At 46.7% G+C, this 21866-nt stretch overlaps 1 protein-coding gene and 1 non-coding gene across 2 annotated transcripts in view; one reads left to right on the top strand and one right to left on the bottom strand.

Moving 5' to 3' along the window:
* The window catches only part of SLC9A1 (solute carrier family 9 member A1), a 104211-nt gene extending 92626 nt beyond the window's left edge, over positions 1-11585 (top strand). Inside the window, exons 11-12 of the mRNA XM_060257916.1 lie at positions 2583-2655; positions 8219-11585. Of these exons, the coding sequence (XP_060113899.1) occupies positions 2583-2655; positions 8219-8547 (402 nt within the window). The 3' untranslated portion in view covers positions 8548-11585. The remainder of the gene's footprint in view (positions 1-2582; positions 2656-8218) is intronic.
* Positions 7693-7759, bottom strand: TRNAP-CGG (transfer RNA proline (anticodon CGG)). The gene has a single exon. It is a non-coding gene; the product is annotated as a tRNA-Pro (tRNA).
* Positions 11586-21866: the final 10281 nt, after the last annotated feature.

The following is a 21866-nucleotide window of genomic DNA, read 5'->3' as shown; positions in this document are numbered from 1 at the left end:
CCCCACAACAGACACCCTGTGAGGTAGATGAAGATATTGGATTTATATCCCGCCCTCCTCTCCGAGGAGTCTCAGAGCAGCTCACAATCTCCTTTCCCTTCCCCCCCCCACAACAGACACCCTGTGAGGTAGATGAAGATATTGGATTTATATCCCGCCCTCCACTCCGAAGAGTCTCAGAGCAGCTCACAATCTCCTTTACTTTCCTCCCCCACAACAGACACCCTGTGAGGTAGATGAAGATATTGGATTTATATCCCGCCCTCCACTCCGAAGAGTCTCAGAGCGGCTCACAATCTCCTTTCCCTTCCTCCCCCACAACAGACACCCTGTGAGGTGGGTGGGGCTGGAGAGGGCTCTCACAGCAGCTGCCCTTTCCAGGACAACCTCTGCCAGAGCTATGGCTGACCCAAGGCCATGCTAGCAGGTGCAAGTGGAGGAGTGGGGAATCAAACCCGGTTCTCCCAGTTAAGAGTCCGCACACTTAACCACTACACCAAACTGGCTCTCCTAGTGCATAGCAAATAGCTCTAGGACATGTCTAGAGAACACATGGATTAGTGGCTGCCACTCTCAAGTGGGAGTGTACATCCTAGGGCAGTGGTCCCCAACCTTTTTGGCACCAGGGACTGGTTTTGTGGAAGGCAATTTTTCCACAGGCTGAGGGGAAGGAGATGGTTTCAGGATGATACAGTTGTGCACTTTATTTCGATTATTACATTACAATATATAATAAAATAATTATACAACTCATGGCCTGGTTGCTAACAGACCACAGCCTGGTACCGGTCTGTGGCCCAGGGGTTGTGGTCCTCTGTTCTAGGGAACGTTCAGCACTCCCTCATGGGTGAACATTGGTAGCAACTGACAGCCTTTCTTTCAAGGAAGCTTGTCTTCCTGTACTGGATTTCACTGAAGATCTTATGATGCGTTTCTGTGGCGCTCCAAGTTTTTCCATTTTGAAAAGAAACAACAAACAGGCAAAGTCCACAAACTTTTAAATGACACTTGCGCTGAGGTAACTTTAATGGTGGCTAGATTTCTTCAACAGGCCATGGAAATACGACAGAGAATGGTTCTGGAATGACCACATTTTATTTGTTTTAAGTATTTAATTTGGCTAAACTCGACTCATATTTATTTTACTTATTTTATGTATATTAGCTCCCTATGTACTCTATAATCTAGGATTTTATATTACTTATGTTGCTATTTTACTGCTATTTTATCTGTTTTATGCCAATAAAGGCTTGCTGTTTGCTGTTGTTGCATTTTGAAAAGCTACTGAGCTGAAAGGAAGTTAAGACAAATTCACATCCTTTCAGTGGCTGTTAGCCCTCTTGGTTAAATGGGACCCTCCCTATTCAGAGGCAGTATACCTCTGAATTCCAAGTTCTGTGGAGCAGGAATAGGCTTTGGCCTCTGTGCCTGGCTTATAGTTCCAGAAGTATCTGGTTGCCACCAATGTTCACTCTAAGCTCCACACTGTTGGGGGCAGAAATTCTACCACGTGAGTGAAAAAAGCTAGTAACGTTAAGATTGTGAGCGAGTCTACATTTGACTATCATGTAAATTAGGTTTTTTTTAGATTGCTTCCAAAACCTTGTAAAAATCTCAGAAATAAATTCCTTTAAATTATATTTAAACTGGATTGTAAGAATAGTTTAAACATTATAAGAGAAAACAGAAGTCAAATTTCACCCAGCCCTTTCCACTATATTGGTAGACTGTCACCCTTCACTGAGCCTCAGAAAACATACCAGCACTTAGGGGTGAAAAAAACTCTTGCAGCCTACTTTGTTTGGGGTTTTTTTTTAGAGAAATATGACAACCAGCATTAGAGGACAAATATAACAGAGGAGGAACAATCACTGTCAGAACCCTGAACAGGGAATTTCTTAAATGTTATCTATCAACCTGGCCAAACTATTTATTTATTCAAATATTTATTTCCCACTTTTCATACTGAAAAGCATAATAGGGGTGTGCAAAAATATTTTTTTTCTGGCTCCATTGTAGCCTACGGGGACCACTATAGTCAATGGGCCCCATAGGCTGTAATGGAGAATTGATCTGGGGGTGTCTTGGAGCTCTTTGGGGCTGTTTTGTTGAGGTGGAGGCACCAAATTTGCAGCATGGCTGCTTGTGCCTCTCCTCAACCCCACCCCCCCAAGTTTCAAAAATATGGACCAGGGGATCCAATTCTGTGGGCCCCGGAAGGAGGTGCCCCCTCTGTTGTTTCCAATGGGCTGAAGAGTATCTGTGGGCAGAAGCAGAAATCTGTGAGCAGTCTTTTTAAAGTTTGTGCACCAGCACCCCCTAGCACAGCTTAGAGGGAACTATGGTTGTCATTGTGGGAAATGGGATGCACTGGGGCTCCCCCCCCCCCCCACCTCTGTGACCATTTGATTCCGATGGCTTTATGGAAAGGGGAGCGGGAGGCATTTCCAGGTAAGAGTGTATGGTGGGAGGCTTGGAGACAGATGTGTTAAAGGGGGAGAAAGGGATAGAGCTATATGACCGGAGTGGAATGATGGCGATGTGGTTGGGATTTTTTAAGGGACATGTGTTTCTGATTTCAGATGAACAACTACCTGACGGTCCCAGCTCACAAAATTGACTCGCCAACCATGTCAAGGGCACGGATTGGTTCAGGTAACGAGGGGCAGTTGCTTCGTGTCTGGAGATTAGAGCCTGGCGGCCTGGCAAAGGGGGGAGGTTTTCAGAGCAAAGTTGTGGCTGCTGATCAGATCTTTCGTGCCTCCCCAAGTTTTGCTTTAATATTGTTGCTTCGTTGAACGAAAAGGTTTTCTCCCCGCCTCCCAGTGCTCTTGAAGCAGCTTCTGCACAACAGTTCAAAACAAGGACCAAGGCCAAGATGGACTGGTGCCTGTTAAAACTGGAATCCTAGCAGATGATGACGATTGTTGTGGTTGATTAATTCATTGGATTTTTCTCCCGCCCTCCCTGCAAAGTGGGCTCAGAGCACGTTACAAGAGCCGGTTTGGTGTGGAGAGCCGGTTTGGTGTGGAGAGCCGGTTTGGTGTAGTGGTTAAGTGTGCGGACTCTTATCTGGGAGAACCGGGTTTGATTCCCCACTCCTCCACTTGCACCTGCTGGAATGGCCTTGGGTCAGCCATAGCTCTGGCAGAGGTTGTCCTTGAAAGGGCAGCTGCTGTGAGAGCCCTCTCCAGCCCCACCCACCTCACAGGGTGTCTTTTGTGGGGGAGGAAGGTAAAGGAGATTGTGAGCCGCTCTGAGACTCTTTGGAGTGGAGGATGGGATATAAATCCAATATCTTCTTCTATCTTCTTCAACGACAAACCAGAAATGGTTTAAAAGTCAACCTTTTTGAACCAACAGAAAAATCGCAGGACCCAAATAATTGCAACAAAGAACCAGTATGAACCAGCTCATCTATTGGGCAGGGGAGATAAATGGCAGCAGATCTCCGCTGATGGCTTATTTAGGCCCCACTGCATGAGGCCCTGTGGCAGAGGGGTTTGTGTCTGAGTGATACATGGGGTTGACCCTGCATGTATCCTTGGCAGAGGAAGGGGGAGTCATAACAGTGGGCCAATGTTTGAGTTCTCAAGAACTTTTTGTCAGGCTGGATGTTTGGGGAAGGGGGGGAAATAAGACTGCTTAGGCCGCAAATGAAGGCACTGTCATCGAGCACAGTTTCTTCAAAACATAAACAGTCCAGCAAAATTTCCATTACCGTTTCTAATATTAAAGTGGATTTCTGGTGACAGCCATTTAAGCAGCAAAACTAGGGGTGCGATCACTTGTACCATTAGTGACGACACAGCTCCGTCTGGCTGACGGATTAAATGTGTTCGTTCAGACATGCACATCTGGCAATCGAGCGTCATCCGGGGTCATTCCGACTTGCTGCGGATCAGTGCCGCGTTAATTTGACAGCGCATAAAGTCCGGCCCTTTTTCAAAACAGCGGCACAAGATCGGCTTTTTGCTGTTTGGACAGCTCACGCGCGATACTGCTTCTCACCTTTTTTTTAAAAAAAGAAAGCCCCAGCAGACATGCGCATTGCCAGATCATCCGGGAATCTGAGGTGACGCTTCTGCTTCTCCAATCAACACAGGATCGGAGGGGAGGGGAAATGTTATCCCACTATTCAGAACAGGAAAAAATTCTTTTTTTTCAATGTGGAGGATTTCAAGATATCATTGTCACTGCCAATTTCTAGGAAAATAATTCCTGGCAGTTCCGTGGTTTGGATCGGCAACGTTAATTCTGGAAACTTTCGCCCTTCCCCCCTGCCTCTGAAGAAAGTTTTGATTTCCCAGCTCCAAACAGTTGGGCGCATGTTCAATGGACCCCCTCCCCTCCCAGAAATCACCATCTGATTACGCATGCTCCAAGAAAGGAGCGTGATAGTATTGGATGTCTGATCGCGCACAACAGAATGAATCGCATTCTTGGATGCTCGTCTGAACTGCCCTGCATCGAATCAATATTCAGCAGTTCAGATTTGAGCGCTACACACCCGCTTTTAATGGTAGGTGTGACTGCACCCTAAGTTATTTCTAAATTATTATTTCATTCAAAACCATATATACTACCTCTGGATGCTCAGAACTTCCAAATGCCATTTCTGTGTTTCCAGTGTATGTTTATCTTACTGAAGTCATGTAGGTTTCTTGATCTTCCTAATAGTTAATAATAATAACAACAACAACAACGACAACACATTTTATTTATATCCCGCCCTCCCCGCCGGAGCAGGCTCAGGGCGGCTCATAACAAAATTCATTTTGTTATACATTGAGTTAAAATACATTAAGTTAAACTGACAATATAAACCAACAGGTAATTAAAAGCTATTAAAATTCTAAAACAATAAGTAAATATTAATAGGTTGATATGTTGGTGCTATTCAGATGGTGAATTTGCTTAGCAACTTACTCAGTGAAAGCCATTCGAAAGAGAACGGTCTTGCAGGCCCTGCGGAACTGTTCAAAGTCCCGCAGAGCCCGCATTTCTTCTGGAAGATGATGATGATGATGATGATGATAAACTCAGGGCGGCTCGGGGCAGGCTCAGGGCAGTTGATGCTCAAGCCAGCTGAGGGAGCATAAATAAGGCAGCATCAGCAACAGAAGTGGAGTTGGTTTTATACCCCACCCTTCACTACCTGAAGGAGTCTCAGAATGGCTTACAAACACCTTCCCTTCCTCTCCCCACAACAGACACCCTGTGAGGTTGGTGGGGCTGAGAGAGCTCTGAGAAAACTGTGACTGACCCAAGGTCACCCAGCTGGCTTTTATGTGGAGGAGTGGGGGATCAAACCCTGTTCTCCAGATTGGAGTCCACCAGTCTTAAACCCTACGCCACAGCTGGCTTGAAGAAGGGCAAAGGCCTTCAGCCCCTGCTAGGACCACCCAGATCACAGTGTGCCCCTAAGAAGTAAAGAAGTGAACAGTGTGCTATCTAAGCAGTGTCTGCAGACCAGATAAATCAGATCACTCTGGGAAGTGAGCTGAATCACAGTCCCTAGCCAATCAAGACTGGATGATTCCCCCCTCCCCAATACTAAACATAGTTCTTAGATCCCGGAACTCATCTAACTAAGCACTCCAAGGTGCAACAGGCTCAAACAGGTTTTGTAAAGAGTTGTTCTCCTGTTAGTTTTCCTTTGTCCTTTCTTTTTTTCTTTATCAGACCCCTGCATATAAATAGGACTGCAGCTTCTCATCCTTGGCAGGTAATGGAACCAAACCTGGCCCATCTGTGGTATGATCCATATGAGCCCACTCCTTTTTTCCTGAGGCAACAGTGAAACCTTCCCAGCTTAGCTCCCTGTACCCATGAGACCACATTTCTGCCCTCTCCCCGGCCCTTCCATTTCGTGGTCCCTGTGATGTCGTGTGTGTGTCCTCTTCGACTGATCTTTGCCACTGAGGCATGCTCCTGAGCTGTCAATATGCTGCGGTAAATTAAAATGTCTTTCAAGTGCCTTTAGAATCCAAGCAAGAGGTTGCCTGTTGAGGCTCTGCATGAGTTGCTGCTTTGGTGTTAACTCCTTTCAGTCTGCTTCCTCCATGGGGTAGGGCAGGAGACTATTCTACTGTGTCTGCATCAAATGTGGTTGTGTCGTTCAATCACTCAGAATGCAGAAAAGTAATAGAATTGCTCGCCCCTAAGTTCTGTCTCCTGCAGAGGTTTGGAGGCATTGCAGTCCAAAGGGAGAGCACAAGCTTACATGGGATGGGAGAGGAGACACCTCCTCAGAGCAACTAGAACCTAAAGACAGGGTATCCAAATGTTTCCATTTATTTGTTCATATTATACATTAATAAAATTTAACTGTATACAAAGATTTCAGGTTTTCACGGCTGGTAACATCATTAGGGTTTGTAGAATCTTTCGGGCTCAAGTGCCGTGTTCTACTGGAGAAAGTTTTCCTTCCAGACGTTTCGTTCTCAGCTGCGGAGAACATCCTCAGTGGCGTTGCAGCCGGAGCAGGCGCTCTGACCTTCTTGGCTGCTGTGCGTTGAGTGAGGCCAGGGCTGCTGGAGAGCTGCTATTTCTCGGCTGGAGGGGGGGTGTTATTTCTAGGCTGCTCCGGCTGCAACGCCACTGAGGATGTTCTCCGCAGCTGAGAACGAAATGTCTGGAAGGAAAACTTTCTCCAGTAGAACACGGCACTTGAGCCCGAAAGATTCTACAAACCCTAATAACTGTATACAGCTTTGAAAAATAACAACCCAGGATTTGTTAGTTCTCCTATTGCTTTTGTTTTCATGGAATAAAATATTGGAAAACAGGAGAAGACTAACTTTAGCCAGCAGTGTGGTGTAATAACTGTCCGTGCAAAGGTCTAGAGGTCCCCCCCCCCAGCTTGAGACTGAATATTTAGTGAGGGGATCTAAGGTACCTGTCTGAGGGGGGCTGTGTCCTTAGAGGGCCACAGACCTGATCGTCTCCTTGAAAGGAAGGAAGCCCATTCGTACAGAAAGAGAGGTGCACCTCTCCAAGGCTGGTAATTTCAGGACAGGGTCTGAAGCCACTTCACAATCACTGAGCTGAAGCTAAATCTAGGTCTGTCTGTCTATCTAGTACAGTCTATTCTGCCCTTTTCCCCAAGAGGCTCAGGGTTCTTTCTGGTTCTTTCTCCCCCATTATCTCACTCTGCAACCCTTCAAGGTAGGTTAGACTGACTGCTCCAAGGTCACCCAGCATACCACATGGTGAAGTGTGGATCTTCTGGATCATAGTTCAACACTTGACTGGTCCAGTCAATGCCTGAATGGGAGATGACCTAGGAATTATGTATCAGGCTTGTTAGGTAGTGTGACTTTTGTTCAAAGCAATAATGTATGCACTCCCAGTGAGAGTAGTAGGGAATACTAGTAGTTATGAGTAGTTGGACTATGGATGAGGAGGACTCCACTGTGACTGTCTCTGGTGGACTCTGGACCTGTCACTCTGTTTTACCTACCTCAAAGGGTTGTTGTGAGGATAAAATGAGGAGAGGATAGTTGTGAAGGTAGAGGAAATGAAAGGATAACAATATGATTGGTGTAAAAAAAAATTGAACATATGAAACTGCCTTATACTGAATCAGACCTTTGGTCCATCAAAGTCAGTATTGTCTTCTCAGACTGGCAGCAGCTCTCCAGGGTCTCAAGCTGAGGTTTTTCGCACCATTTTGCCTGGACCCTTTTTTGGAGATGCCAGGGATTGAACCTGGGACCTTCTGCTTCCGAAGCAGATGCTCTACCACTGAGCCACCGACCCTCCTACATATGAAGCTGCCTTATACTGAATCAGACCTTTGGTCCATCAAAGTCAGTACTGTCTACTCAGACTGGCAGTGGCTCTCCAGGGTCTCAAGCTGAGGTTTTTCACACCTATTTGCCTGAACCCTTTTTTGGAGATGCCAGGGATTGAACCTGGGACCTTCTGCTTCCCAAGCAGATGCTCTACCACTGAGCCACCGTCCCTCCCCAAATTGTGTGTTAAAATGATAGAGGAGCATCACTTTGAATTCTATGATGGTGGGAGAGTGAGTAAAGGAAAGATGAGTAAATGAAATGAGTAATTTCTGACTCTTAAGCACACCAAGAGCAGCAAACCTTTTCAGCTTGTAAGAGGGAGCCATGCCTCCAAGGTCAGTTCACTGATGCTTGGGGGAGGCTGATCTGGCTGCCTGTTCCCTTCAGCATGCCTTGTTGTTCCTTCCCCCTTCCAGACCCTCTGGCATACGATCCCAAGCCTGACTCAGAAAACCTCCCCATCATCACCATTGACCCTGCCTCACCGCAGTCTCCAGAGTCCGTCGATTTGGTGAACGAGGCACTGAAAGGGATGAGCCACCTCCCGCCATCCCCGGAGGAAGATGAGGATGAGGAAGGGCTGGTGATGCGGACCAAGGAGCCTTCCTCTCCAGGCACAGATGACGTGTTCACCCCGGGGGGCAACGACAGCCCCAGCAACCAGCGAATGATGCGATGCCTGAGTGACCCTGGGCCTAGGCCAGACCCTGAAGAAGAAGACCCCTTCATTCCAAAAGGGCAGTGAGAACTGAATGGACTACTAGATCTGGCCTATAGCGGGGGGGGGGGCCTACCTGCACATGCTCATACAGGCTCTCCCTTCTCTCTCTCGCTTTCCGCCCCTCTCTCTCTTTTGCTCTTCATTTTGGAGGCTTTGTTTCTTTGTTTTGGAGGGTTGGAACACACCTGGCCAGCTGAGCACCTTTGCTGAGAAAGCAAGAGTCATACTGGCCAGCATGATCTCCTCCTCCTGGGGGGGGAAAAAGGCCATCCCTCCAGTTTCCAGGTCAGGGCCATTCTTTGCCCCATTGCCTTGTCCCCTCCCCATAGTGCCAATTGATGGCTTTCCTTTGGATGCCTGAAGCCTCCACTTGCACTTCAGCAACCCTCTTTTGTTCCCTCTCAGACACCTCAGAGAAGGTGAGGAAATTCTGGTTCAATTTGTGTCAGGAGTAAACCTTGTTTGAAGGTGGAAGGTGCATCATATCCGTCAGCTCCCCCTTTGCATTCTCATGGAGATGTTCCTGACTAAAGGGGCTGGTGCCTCGTGGGATTCTGAGCCTCTATTCTCCTTGATCCTCTGGGGGGTAACAGATCTCCCACTCTTCTGCTAAAGAATATCCTTGAAACCTCTGAGCCAAAGTCTGAAAGCAACCCAGTTGATCATTGGAGTACTTGCTGGTTCAGAGAGATGTTTCGGGCTTATGGCATCTCAACGTTGCCCGGTGCCTCCATTCCCTGCCGAGCCAAATATCGCATTTTCTGACAATTCGGGTTTTAGTCTTGAGGATGATCAGGTGATGGCTGCTACCCTAAGCTTTAGGGTGTTCTGAAAAGAAACCCCAATTCCACTGAGCCATAGAAAAGTCACTTTTGCTTTTTAATCTTCCAAACTTGACGCTTGCCTAGGTTTTTTGTCCAAGTGAAAGTGAAGCATTTGCTCCCGCAAAGGGTGCTCTGGGCATAGAGGACTGACCTTGCACCAGCTTGGGGTGAGGCTGTGGTAAGATGCCTGCCCCCAATGCCCCCCCCACCCTTGTCCAGCTTCACCTGGCCGTACTTACAAAAGCCAACCCCACCTGTCTGAATCTGAGCAAGAAATATTTTCTCTGCTGATTTGCCTCTACACACACACACACCCCTCTCTGGAGTTAGTCCACTTTATCTTATAAGGATCTAAATTCTTTCAAAATAAACACACAGAGAGAGCATTTTGTTGACCAAAGATTTAATGAGCAGTTGTATATATAAAACTAATGGGGTAGGGTTTTTTTTTTGTTTGTTTCTCTTTGTTTTAAAAACAGGGTATATGTTTCTTGAAAGGGTGACTTAAATTATTCCACAGGGGGGCATTTAATGTCTGCGAAAAAAACAGTTTGCCTGCACCACTCGTGCGTGCGCGTGCACACTAGGGAAAAGGCTCTGTTATTTTGCTGCCTAGAAATTGAGAATGCAAGATGGTAGAACTGCGGGGCTGACCTTACCTTTAGCAACAGTCAGAACAGAGAAGGCCTTGTTGGGGGTCCCCCTTCCCACAGATACCCCGGCCCCATAACAGCACCCTGGCAACTGGCTTCTGACCAGTTGATCCGATTGCCTGTTTCTCTGTCGTGCATTCCTGCACCGGACATTGCCTTTCTTTACGAGACACCAGGGTCTCTGGGCTGTTTTCTTCTTTCCCTGCATTTCCAAGAGGACTGCATCGGTATTATCCTGGCCTATAAAGCTGTTTTTCTCCTTCCATCAAATTGTATCTTAAGGTGGAGACTCACTTCCAGTTTTGTCTGAGAGCCAGGTGGAAATCCACTATTCCATTGCAGTGTGGCCTTTGCAAGTAATAGCAAGGCTTGGGTTTGTGGTGATTGGGGAAGGGGGAGAGGATAAGCATAGCCTGTGTAGGCAAGCTTCAGATGTATATAGCACATAGAAAACTAGCCTCTTCTGAAGAAGGAATCTAGCACAACTCTCGCCTTGACATTCATTTTTCTAACATGCAGATTCCTCCCCCCCCCCACGCATGGGAAGAAGCATTCATTCATGCCATATCCTCTACCAGCTGTCTGAAGTGTGGCAGTCCATGAACAGGGTCGGGAGCATGCGTTTAGCAGCCCTTAGCCCAAAGGTTACTGGCTGTGTGTTGCAAGGATTCCCTGGTGGTAATACCTGAATGGCAGAGAGAGAGAGAGAGAGAGAGAGAGAGGCTAGAACAAGATCAAATTCTAGGAGAAAAGACACTTGTAAAGCTTTAGCTGTCCAAAAGAGGATCGAACCCTCAGTTCTTGCTGCTTTTTGACCCTGGCTGTTGCCCTGCGCTGGAGCAAACCACATCTGAGTCTAGTTTTCTGAAGTGAACTATTTTTTTAAGGATGGGTGTGTGCACGCACCTCTGGGTGTGTGTGTGAGTGTGAGTAGCAAGCTGGAAAGAGGCTGTGTCTGTTTTAAACACTAGTCCTGCACTTTAGGCATCAGTCGACGGCTGTTGCGAGGCCAATCATTAGAAAATAATTTTGAGGACTGCACCCGCATCAAAGCTGTGTTGGTGCCTGCTGAATTCTTCCTGGTAGCTCTTAGTCTCCCTCCCCCTGTCCCACTGAAGGGGGGGCATTCCCTTGCCCCCATGCGCTGTGCCTTTGTAGCCATACAGTGTCTGCCTGCACAAAACGGTGTTGTGATTTGCTGCTCTGTACATCTGGCCAACCCGGGGTCGCTGGTTTGAAAGGGCCGGGCTTGGCCTCCCAGTGGCTCTGTGTTCCTCTCCATTCTTCCATCCAAATAGTGACTCTCCCCCCAGCATATGTGCCCCACCAGAGGAGAAGAGCTGCAAGCAGCGCAGGTAAGATGGAGAGGCAGCGGGACCCAGAGCCCATAGAACTCTGCGTGCTCTCTACTTTCCACAGCTCTCTACTTCAGGCTCATCAGAGGTAGTCTGTATGTGCTTTTCATGTACAATGCACTGTCTCTGGCAGAAGCAGTTAAATCAGTGAAAAAAAACTATTGTATAAAAATATGTGTAAAAAGAGTCTTTTTACATACAAATTCTAATAAATGAATGTTTTAATTTTTCGTGGCTTGTAATAGTTTTCTCTCCCCCCCTCCCATCCTACCCCTTGTCTCACATTTCACCAGCATTTCCCCACTTGGCATTTCAGCAAATATTGCTGTAACATGAAGCTTTGGGGTTTTTTCTTTAGACTGAAAGGCTGATTTTTTTTTTTTTTACTTTACATCATTTTGAAGGCATTTCTCCAATTTAATATTAAAAGAAATCTCTCTCTCTCTCTCGGCTTGGCTTCACGAACGAAGATTTAAGAAGGGTGCAATAGTCCACGTCTGCTGCAGGCTCGCTGGTGGCTGACAAGACCAATGCGGGACAGGCAGGTCCGGCCACAGTGGCTGCAGGGAAAAGTCTGATTTAGGGTTGGTCCTGTAGCAGTGCGATTCTTCCTCAATCTCCTTTTGTCCTCAAGACCAGCTATGCGTGCGTTCTCAAAAGAAGAGACAGCCTGGTGGATGGTGTGCCTCCATGCTTTGCGATCTGAGGCTAGGTCAGACCACTGGTGATGGTTGATGCGACAGGTGCCAAGGGATTTCTTCAAGGAGTCCTTGTACCTCTTCTTTGGTGCCCCTCTATTTCGATGGCCAGTGGAGAGTTCGCCATACAGGGCAATCTTGGGAAGGCGGTGGTTTTCCATCCTAGAAATATGCCCTGCCCAGCGTAGCTGCGTCTTCAACAGCAGTGCCTCGATGCTGGTAACCTCCGCCCGCTTGAGAACTTCAGTGTTGGTCACAAAGTCACTCCAGTGGATGTTGAGGATGGTGCGAAGGCAGCGCTGATGAAAGCGCTCAAGGAGTCGTAGGTGATGACGGTATAAAACCCACGATTCGGAGCCGTAGATGAGGGTTGTCATAGCTTCACATAAAAACCAACAAAGATAAATTTTTAGTCTTGGCAATCAATTTGGTCTTAAAAGACCTTGGTAAATAAAGAAGATCTCTACTTGCCAGTAGAAAGCAGCCATCCAAGAGGCCTGGCAGCCCTCATGGGGGAGACATTTCTAATAGGTGACACTACTGGAAAGGCTTTGCTTCATGAACTGGTAAATTTAACTTTATACCTAGTAGGGAGAACAGAGCTTCCCTGATTACTTAAGGGAACAGGAAGGCATGTTATTTCTCATGATATGCATATTTGCCCCATTCTACCACTTAGTTTCTGCTTAGACTACTTTCTGTAGAGATTCTGGGAAAATCTTAACATAGCTTATGACTGCAATTTTGGTGAATCAGATATATGCGTAGCTATTGCAAGCAACTACTGGCTAATGCCTGTGACTTCACTGATAACACATTTCCTTCCTCCCAGCTATATTTGGCACAGTGTTTATACATACACACGCAGACAGAGTATATCCATACTCTGGTTTCTCTTCAGATAACATAAATCGTTCACCTTTTGGTAAGGATTGCACTTTTATATCCATTTTGACAGAAGGAAAGGAAATGTACAGCTTTCTGTTCCCATTTAGACATGAACATATGAACATATGAAGCTGCCTTCTACTGAATCAGACCCTGGGTCCATCCAAGTCAGTATTGTCTTCTCAGACTGGCAGCGGCTCTCCAGGGTCTCAAGCTGAGTTTTTTCACACCTATTTGCCTGGACCCTTTTTTGGAGATGCCGGGGATTGAACCTGGGACCTTCTGCTTCCCAAGCAGATGCTCTACCACTGAGCCACCGTCCCTCCTTAAATATTCTTTCAACCCTTGTGCTTTTTTTCCAGCTTAGCACTATTGAGAACAATTTGTTTAGCAGAAACTGACTAGATCAGAAAGTGCTGGAAATCTGATCTTCTCACTTTTAAGTCCCTTGATAGGTTTATTTTATTCATTTCTAACCTAACTTTCTCCTCAATGGGACCCAAAGGGACTTACATCCTTTGCCTCTCTTTCAGTTTGGTGTAGTGGTTAAGTGTGTGGACTCTTATCTGGGAGAAATGGGTTTGATTCCCCACTCCTCCACTTGCACCTGCTGACATGGCCTTGGGTCAGCTATAGCTCTGGCAGAGGTTGTCCTTGAAAGGGCAGCTGCTGGGAGAGCCCTCTCCAGCCCCACCCACCTCACAGGGTGTCTGTTGTGGGGGAGGAAGGTAAAGGAGATTGTGAGCCGCTCTGAGACTCTTCGGAGTGGAGGCTGGGATATAAATCCAATATCATCATCTTCTTCTTCATTTTATCCTCATGACAACCCTGTGAGATAAGTATGGCTGAAAGTATATAACTGGCCAGTAAACTTCCACAGCAAATTGGGTTCCTATCCTGGGTGTCCCAAATCATAGTCTGACACTCTAACCACTGCACACTGGGTCTGGGATCAGAAGTGCCTGAAAATAAGAAAAAGATGTTGTGAATAGAGGTCGCTCTTTATTGACTTATACTCAGCTCACCCTCCAAGCAGGTAATTTTAAATGGGTTTGGTGGGGGTGTCTCCCAAGCAGGCAGCCTTCAGATTCAGACATGCTTCCTTTCAGCATCTGTGACCTGTTTACCCATCTGTCACTGCTAATGCCTCAGTAACTATGCACGGGGGGATGATTTTCATTTCTCATAAGGAACTATTCATCTGTAAACAGTCACTCCGACGGAACAAAGTCGGAGTCCGGTAGCACCTTTTTAAGACCAACAAAGTTTTATTCAGAATGTAAGTTTTCATATGCATGCAGACGTCTTTAGACAATGGAATGAGGGACAGTGAGCAGAGCTACAGGTAGCTGGCGGGCAGGGGTTAAGAATGCAAAATGGTACAAAGTTAGAATCCAATAGCAAAAGAGTGAAATTAACAAATTGAAAGATCATTTGAAAGATCAAAGAACATAAGAGAAGCCATGTTAGATCAGGCCAATGGCCCATCCAGTCCAACATTCTGTGTCACACAGCGGCCAAATATATATATATATATATATATACACACACACACACACACACACTGTGGCTAATAGCCACTGATGGACCTCTGCTCCATATTTTTATCTAACCTCCTCTTGAAGGTGGCTATGCTTGTGGCCGCCACCACCTCCTGCGGCAGTGAATTCCACATGTTAATCACCCTTTGGGTGAAGAAGTACTTCCTTTTATCCGTTTTAACCTTTCTGCTCAGCAATTTGATCGAATGCCCACGAGTTCTTGTATTGTGAGAAAGGGAGAAAAGTATTTCTTTCTCTGCTTTCTCCATCCCATGCATTATCTTGTAAACCTCTATCATGTCACCCCGCAGTCGACGTTTCTCCAAGCTAAAGAGCCCTAAGCGTTTCAACCTTTCTTCATAGGGAAAGTGTTCCAGCCCTTTAATCATTCTAGTTGCCCTTTTCTGGACTTTCTCCAATGCTATAATAACCTTTTTGAGGTGCGGCGACCAGAACTGCACACAGTACTCTAAATGAGACTGCACCATCGATTTATACAGGGGCATTATGATACTGGCTGATTTGTTTTCAATTCCCTTCCTGATAATTCCCAGCATGGCGTTGGCCTTTTTTTATTGCAAACGCACACTGTCTTGACATTTTCAGTGAATTATCTACCACGACCCCAAGATCTTTCTCATGGTCAGTCTCTTTCAATTTGTTAATTTCACTTTTGCCACTGGATTCTAACTTCATACTACTTTGCATTATCAACCACTGCCCACCAGCTATATAGTTCTGCTCACTGTCCCTCATTCCATTGTCTGAAGAAGTATGCCTGCATATGAAAGCTTACATTCTGAATAAACCTTTGTTGGTCTTAAAGGTGCCACTGGATTCCTGCTTTGTTCTATTGCTTCAGACCAACGCGGCTGCCCCCCTGGATCTAGTCACTTTAACAGTCACTGCAGGGTGTAGAAATTAGTGTCTGGGAGTATGGTTCAAATCCCCAGTCTGCAATAGAAACTTAATCCATCAACTTGCAATAAATAGTATGACCACTAGGTGACACTCTTCTCCCCTGAATGTGTATCCCATCAGAAGCCAATTGAGACAGCAAGAAACAAAATGCTAGAGATTACCATACAGAGTAGACAACAGATTGCCAGACAGAGTAGATGACATTGGTGTTGGTAGACCAGTAGTCTGAATACACATTACGCTGCTGCAATTCAGATTTTTTTTTTTCTTAAGCAATGAGTACCCAGCTTGCTGGGTGGAAAGTGTAGATGACTGGGGAAGGCAATGGCAAACCACCCCGTAAAAAGTCTGCCGTGAAAATGTGAAAGGGACATCACTCCAGAGTCGGAAACGACTGGTGCTTGCACAGGGGACTACCTTTACCTTTTTAAATGTCGTACAGAGCTCCAGGGTGCCTCACTTCCAGCTTCCCCCAGTAAACTGAACTGGACACCTTGATGACAAAGTTTCATTCCCTTTATTACTGCATACCTTTTGGATGGCTATTCATAACTCATACATCAATAAGAGCCTTCTCCTTTGAATTCTGTAATCGTGGTATAGTTTTTGCTACCATAATATTGAGTCTCCTAGTTAACCATGCAGCATGAAACAAAATATCATCTTGGTTTGGTTTCAAAGCTGCTTTTGGAAAACTTGTGATCATATTAATTAATAAAATATTTCCAGTGCAATTGTATGCAGCTAGTCCAGTTTAAGTCCATTAAAAAACCACTAGTAACTGCATAGGATTACACTATTAAACACACTGAAAGGAAATACTGAACAAGGAAAAGAGGCCCAGAATGACACCAGCAGTAGAAATCCAAGTTAAGTACAACTGGAAAAGCTTGCAAGGGAGCACAGAAAGTTGAAGATGTCATTTGATAGATCTCTGTTCAGCTATCAAGACGGGTGCCAGCACAGAGAAGGCCCTACTGCGCATCTGCCTTGCTCTTTTTAGCATAAGCAGCTACACAGAATCAGACAATCCCATTCGCATCCGATCTTAAAAGCACCGGGAGGAATCTGTTGCTTTGTCAGTAATAGCTGGGGGTGGTGGATCTATTTCAAAGCTAGGGAAAGGAAGATGCACGGCAGTTCCCTTAGATATTCACTGTTGATTTGATTTATTTTTCTTTTATCCCACCCTTCCCGTGAATGGGCTCCGGACAAGTCACCCACATAGCTATATAAAAACAGTTTAAAACCATAGCAGCGATTATTCTAAAAGATGACACTTCAGACTGTTCCGCGTTATGCCTTCTAATTGTTTTAGTCTTATTTGATGGAGGTGTGAAAATCTTAGCATTCTATTAATTGAGGGGTTGAATGCACATTACATTGAATGATTTGTTCAGGCAATTAGAAAGACTTCTAAAGAGTATATGTTTTAGCATACGCCTCATGTATATGCCTAATGGCAAATCTTGTTGGGAAGATTCTGTGTCATGAAGGAAATGCTACTGTGTTCTTAGCTGCAGGGGATTTTTGAAAGCCAAGGAGAGCCAGATTTGCAACTTCGGTCACTAGTTAATTTTAGTGTTGCCTTTATCTGCTTATGGCAGTCCAGCTATGGGTCTGGGATGTGCAGTAATGACTACCGGGGCACAGTAATGTACAAGCCACAACTCTCCAGCCAGCTCCATTCCAAAGGCTACCACTGTGCCAGCAGGAAACAGCTGCTCTCAATCCTGATTGTTTGGAACTACAAGCAAATCCTAGAAAGAGGAGTTGGATTCAATCGAAACAACGTTTGGGACAAGGTCAGTATGAATCCAATCACTTTTTTTTTTGGTGCCGTTTTCAGCGTCCTACAGTACAATCCGATGCAGAGTCGCTCCAATCTAAATTCCCTGGCAGAATTTGCCTTACCAATGTGGAATGCTCAGGGCTATTTTTGTAGAAAAAGCCCAGCATGAATCATTTGCATATTAAGCCACACCCCGTGATGCCAAGCCAGCCGGAACGACATGCCTGCGTGTTCCTGCTCAAAAAAAAGCCCTGGGAATGCTAACACCGTGTTGAGTCTTCTGATAGATTAGAGGCCTGGGTCCCTGCCAAGCCTTTTGGGAGAAAATAATAACAAAAGAAAACCGCTTCAAAAAAGGCCCCTTGCAAACTAGTTTTCCCTAGCTGTCAAAGTAGGGAGTGCTGCCTTTTAGCTTGTCTTTAAAACTACCCCACCTGTAAAGCCAGTATCTTCCCAATATCTCTTCAGATTTATCACTTCAATGTGCGCTGTCGCCACATTCTTGCATCTCCATGCCCTTAGCTCTGTTGTGGTTTTAAGAAACACAAAGCCTATGCCTAACATGAAAAGGTTATCCCAGTTGTTAATGGGGCAAGGAAAGCCTGTGGAAAAATCACAACACAGATGCATGGAGATAGCAAGAATCAATGCAGCAAGAAAACAAAATGCTGAGATTATCAGACAAAGCAGACAACAGATCGCCAGACAGAGTAGATGACGTTGGCAGCGGCGTCACTAGGGCGGGGCCAAGGGGGCCATCGGCCCTCCCCCAGAGCATTCTCATTGGCCCCAGGCACTGACCCATGACCCCCCCCCCCAACAGGAAGGGGCTGGCCCTGGGACTAGAATGCTGCTGCTGTGTGGGCTGGCCGGGATTCTGAAACCAGGGCCGCGCTGCCGCCCCTACCACAAGGGGATCAGCATTCTGTTCAGCGGGGGTGAGTGGGCGGGCTGGCTGAGCTTCCCAGCTCACGCTGCAGCCGAGTTGCTTGCTTTCTGTGCATGGGGGGGGGGGGGGCTGGGCTTCCAAAACTCCAACGGTGCCTCTGCTGAGTGAGTCCTGCCTGTTTTCTGTGTGCCTGGGGGGTGGGGGGGCGGAGGGGCTTCCCAAACCGGTGCCGTGTTGCTGAGTTGCTTGCTTTCTGTGCATGGGGGGGGGCTTCCAAAACTCCAACGGGGTTGGATTATGGGGGCTGGTCATGTGACCAGAGGGGGCTGGTCACGTGACCAGAGGGGGCTGGTCATGTGACCAGAGGGTGGATGAGGGAGGGGCCATGTGAAGTGGGCAGGGTTGTGTGCGAAGGGGGTGACGCAGCCCTCCAAAAGGGGTGATGCCCAATGGGGGGGGTGACTTGAATCAGTTACACCCCAGGGTGCAACCCATCCTAGTGACGCCTCTGGACGTTGGTGTTAGTAGACCAATAGTCTGAAGATGTTTAGAAGGCAGCTTCATGAAGCTTTTTTTTTTTTAATGATGATGATGAGGGGCTGTGACTCAGTGACAGAGCATCTGCAGAAGATCCCAAACGGAATCCTCGGTACCTGCCATTAAAGGATCAAACGGTGAGTAATGGAAAAGGCCTTTCTCTGCCTGAAAGTTTTCAAGCCAGGGTAGACGAAATGCTGAACGGAATGAGACAATGGTCTGACTTGATATATGGCAACCTCATATGGTCAACAAAGGCAGCATAAACAGACAGCCTCCCCTGTGGAACGAAGCTGCGCAAGAGCCAGCACCCTTCCAGCCCTTAATTCCTCTCTGCGGGACAGGGTTGCCTTATCTGTTCCTCTTCTTCATTTCCTTTGGCAGCCTTGAGGATGCTCTTTCTCTTCAGGGTGTTTGCCATCCTGGTGCCTGTTCTTTCTCTTACTTGCTGCTCCACCTTCCCTTTAACTCACCTGCTCTCCAGTGGGGAAGAGAAGATGTGTCCTGAAATCCAAGCAGAGTCTTAAATTGATGGCCATCTTTATTGGTTGGAAAGGCAGCACAGCCGGGTTGCATTCTCCTAGCAAGGCAGGAAGGCCTTTTGCGAAAGAAGGAAGTGAAAACACACAGTATCCAGCACCGCTGCACCCTGTCCCATGCAGGAATGGACTTCTGTCCAAGGCTGCCATTTTCTTGTTTAGGAGGCATTTGTTGATTAGGTCACCAGCATAGGGGTGCCAAGTCCAATTCAAGAAATATCTGGGGACTTTGGGGGTGGAGCCAGGAGACATCGGGGCGGAGCCAGGAACAAGGGTGTGACAAGCATAATTGAACTCCAAGGGAGTTCTGGCCGTCACATTTAAAGGAACCGCACACCTTTTTAAATGTCTTCCTTCCATAGGAAATAATGAAGGATAGGGGCACCTTCTTTTGGGGCTCATAGAACTGGACCCCTTGGTCCAATTGTTTTGAAACTTGGGAGATACTTTGGGGAGAGTCACTAGATACTACAATGAAAATTTGGTGCCTCTATCTCAAAAAACAACTCCCCCAGAGCCACCGAAACCTCCAGATCAATTCCCCATTATACCCTATGAGAATCAATCTCCACATAGAGAATAATGCTCAGCAGACGTGAGAGGATGCAAGGACTACAAGTCCCAGCATGCACCTCGCGAAGGGAGGCCGGACTGGAGCGAATAGCAGGCCGGCGGTGGGCGGGTCTTTGTGACTCGGAGGAAGGGAGAAGCCTGAAGCCAGGCAGGGAAAGAGACACCCCCCACCCCCGCTATCAGATTTTTAGGGAGCGGGGGATTAGGCTGCTAATTCAGGCGTCCCCCGGCAGGGCGGGGGGGGGGGGGTTGGGAAGCCTACACCAGCACCTCACCGGGCTTCCCTTTCCTTTATTTTCCTTATGGGAAACATAACAAGAGCCATTTTTGCCATTCCTACTTGGCACCAAGACAGAGGCTGCCAGAGAGATAAGAGAAACTGCTGTTGAATGCAGCCTTGCATGTCTCTGTTCCCGATTTTAAACTGCCATCTTTTGGGATGATTTGTTTCTTTGTGCTAGCCCGGCAGAAAGGCCTTGAAGCCCTTGCATCAGGAGAAATCCTGTAAAAAAAAATGTGATCAGACTTTAAAATAAAAAAAATAAAAACAGCCGTATAAAAACAAAATAAACAGCTTCTACCAGCAAGTACAATAAAAGGATAGATTAGGAGCATAAAAATGCAAGATAAAAAAATTCAACAGGCAGGCAATGGACCCAAAATAAACTCCAGAACCAGCAAATGAAGCTCTCTAATGAGGCTTTCTGGGTTGTTGTGAGGATGAAGTGGAGGAGCTCTGTGGCAAACAGTCCCACTGACCCTCTCTTCGGCCCTCCAAGGCATCTTGGCACTCAGCTACAGTCCCAAGCCTCCATCCAGCAGCCCAACACCCTTCCAGCTTGCTGACTCTGAGGGGTTGGTCTCTCTCATTCTCACCCTGCCACCAACTGGTCATTTCAAGAATTCCCCACTAAGAGGGCCAGTAATTCCAGCTTTCCTTCCATGCTGTCATTCCAAGGCTCTTCCTAGACCCCTCTTCTACTGCTATTCAAGGTCAGGTTACCATGGCATTGCGATACTTGCACACTCCTGTGATGGCATTGCGATACTTGCACACACTTGCTGTATTGAAGTTTAGCAACCGACCACCTTGCTTCCCCTGGTGCCCATTTTAAATAGTTTGTTATTTAGAACAGTGGAAGTATCTGTGGTACACAGGACAACTATCAGCATTTCAAATATTAATTTATTAAAAATAAAAAGTCCACACATGTACTCTCTGCACAGCATTGCATACAAAGGAAAGATGTAAACACGCAGTCTTCTTTCACTCAGTGTTAGATATGCCCTAACTCAGGGATGTCAAACATCCAGCCCACCAGAGGGCTCCAATGAGGCCTGCCAGCAACTGGCCATCACGTGCTTCCTTCTTCCTCACCTGCTTCCTTCAGTGACCATTTTTATTTCCCCCCTGTGATGAGGCAGCCAAGCGAAGCAGCCTCTCACTCTTCCCCTCTTCCCCTTCCCTCTTCCCAAAGGGAGGAGGAGTCTCAGCCAGTGCAGTATCTTGGCTCTGTAGCTCTGCTGTGTGATTAAGATTGCCTGGGTTTCCAGGTTATCTTAATCACACAGCAGAGCTACTGAGCCAAGCCTCTCTTCCTCCTGTTGGCTGAGGCTCCTCCTCATGCCCTGAGAAGGGATGGAGGGAAAAGGGGAGAATTTACTTTCCCCAGTTCCCTCCATTGATCCCACAGGAGAGATACCAAGAAAGCACATTTAAGACCAATAACATTTTATTCAAGGTATAAGCTTTTTGCCTTGCTACACACACACACACACACTGGGGTGGGGGTGGGGGAGAGAGAGTTATGCCAAGGCTCTGCTGGGTTCAACTGGATTTGCCTCCCCCTTTTCATTGTATTCATGCCTTCATGATCCAGAATGTGTCAAGACCAAGTTACCCAGCATGTTTCCTTTGATTTTTCTTTCACAGTTCACATTTTCCTTTGATTGATTGAGGATTCTGAGCTTAGACTTCTCAGATATTAGGCTGATACTGACCACTATACATGGCTTTCTCTCTATTCTTGCACTATCACGTAGGAGTTGTAATTATTTTAATGGGGAAGACTAGTTTTGTAGACAAACACATAGCCCTCAGTCTATGCCATGGTGCCTTCACATGTTCTTGAC

This window comes from Heteronotia binoei, chromosome 17, assembly GCF_032191835.1.
Source record: "Heteronotia binoei isolate CCM8104 ecotype False Entrance Well chromosome 17, APGP_CSIRO_Hbin_v1, whole genome shotgun sequence".
NCBI lineage: Eukaryota > Metazoa > Chordata > Lepidosauria > Squamata > Gekkonidae > Heteronotia > Heteronotia binoei.
This window is presented reverse-complemented; position numbering and strand designations above follow the sequence as displayed.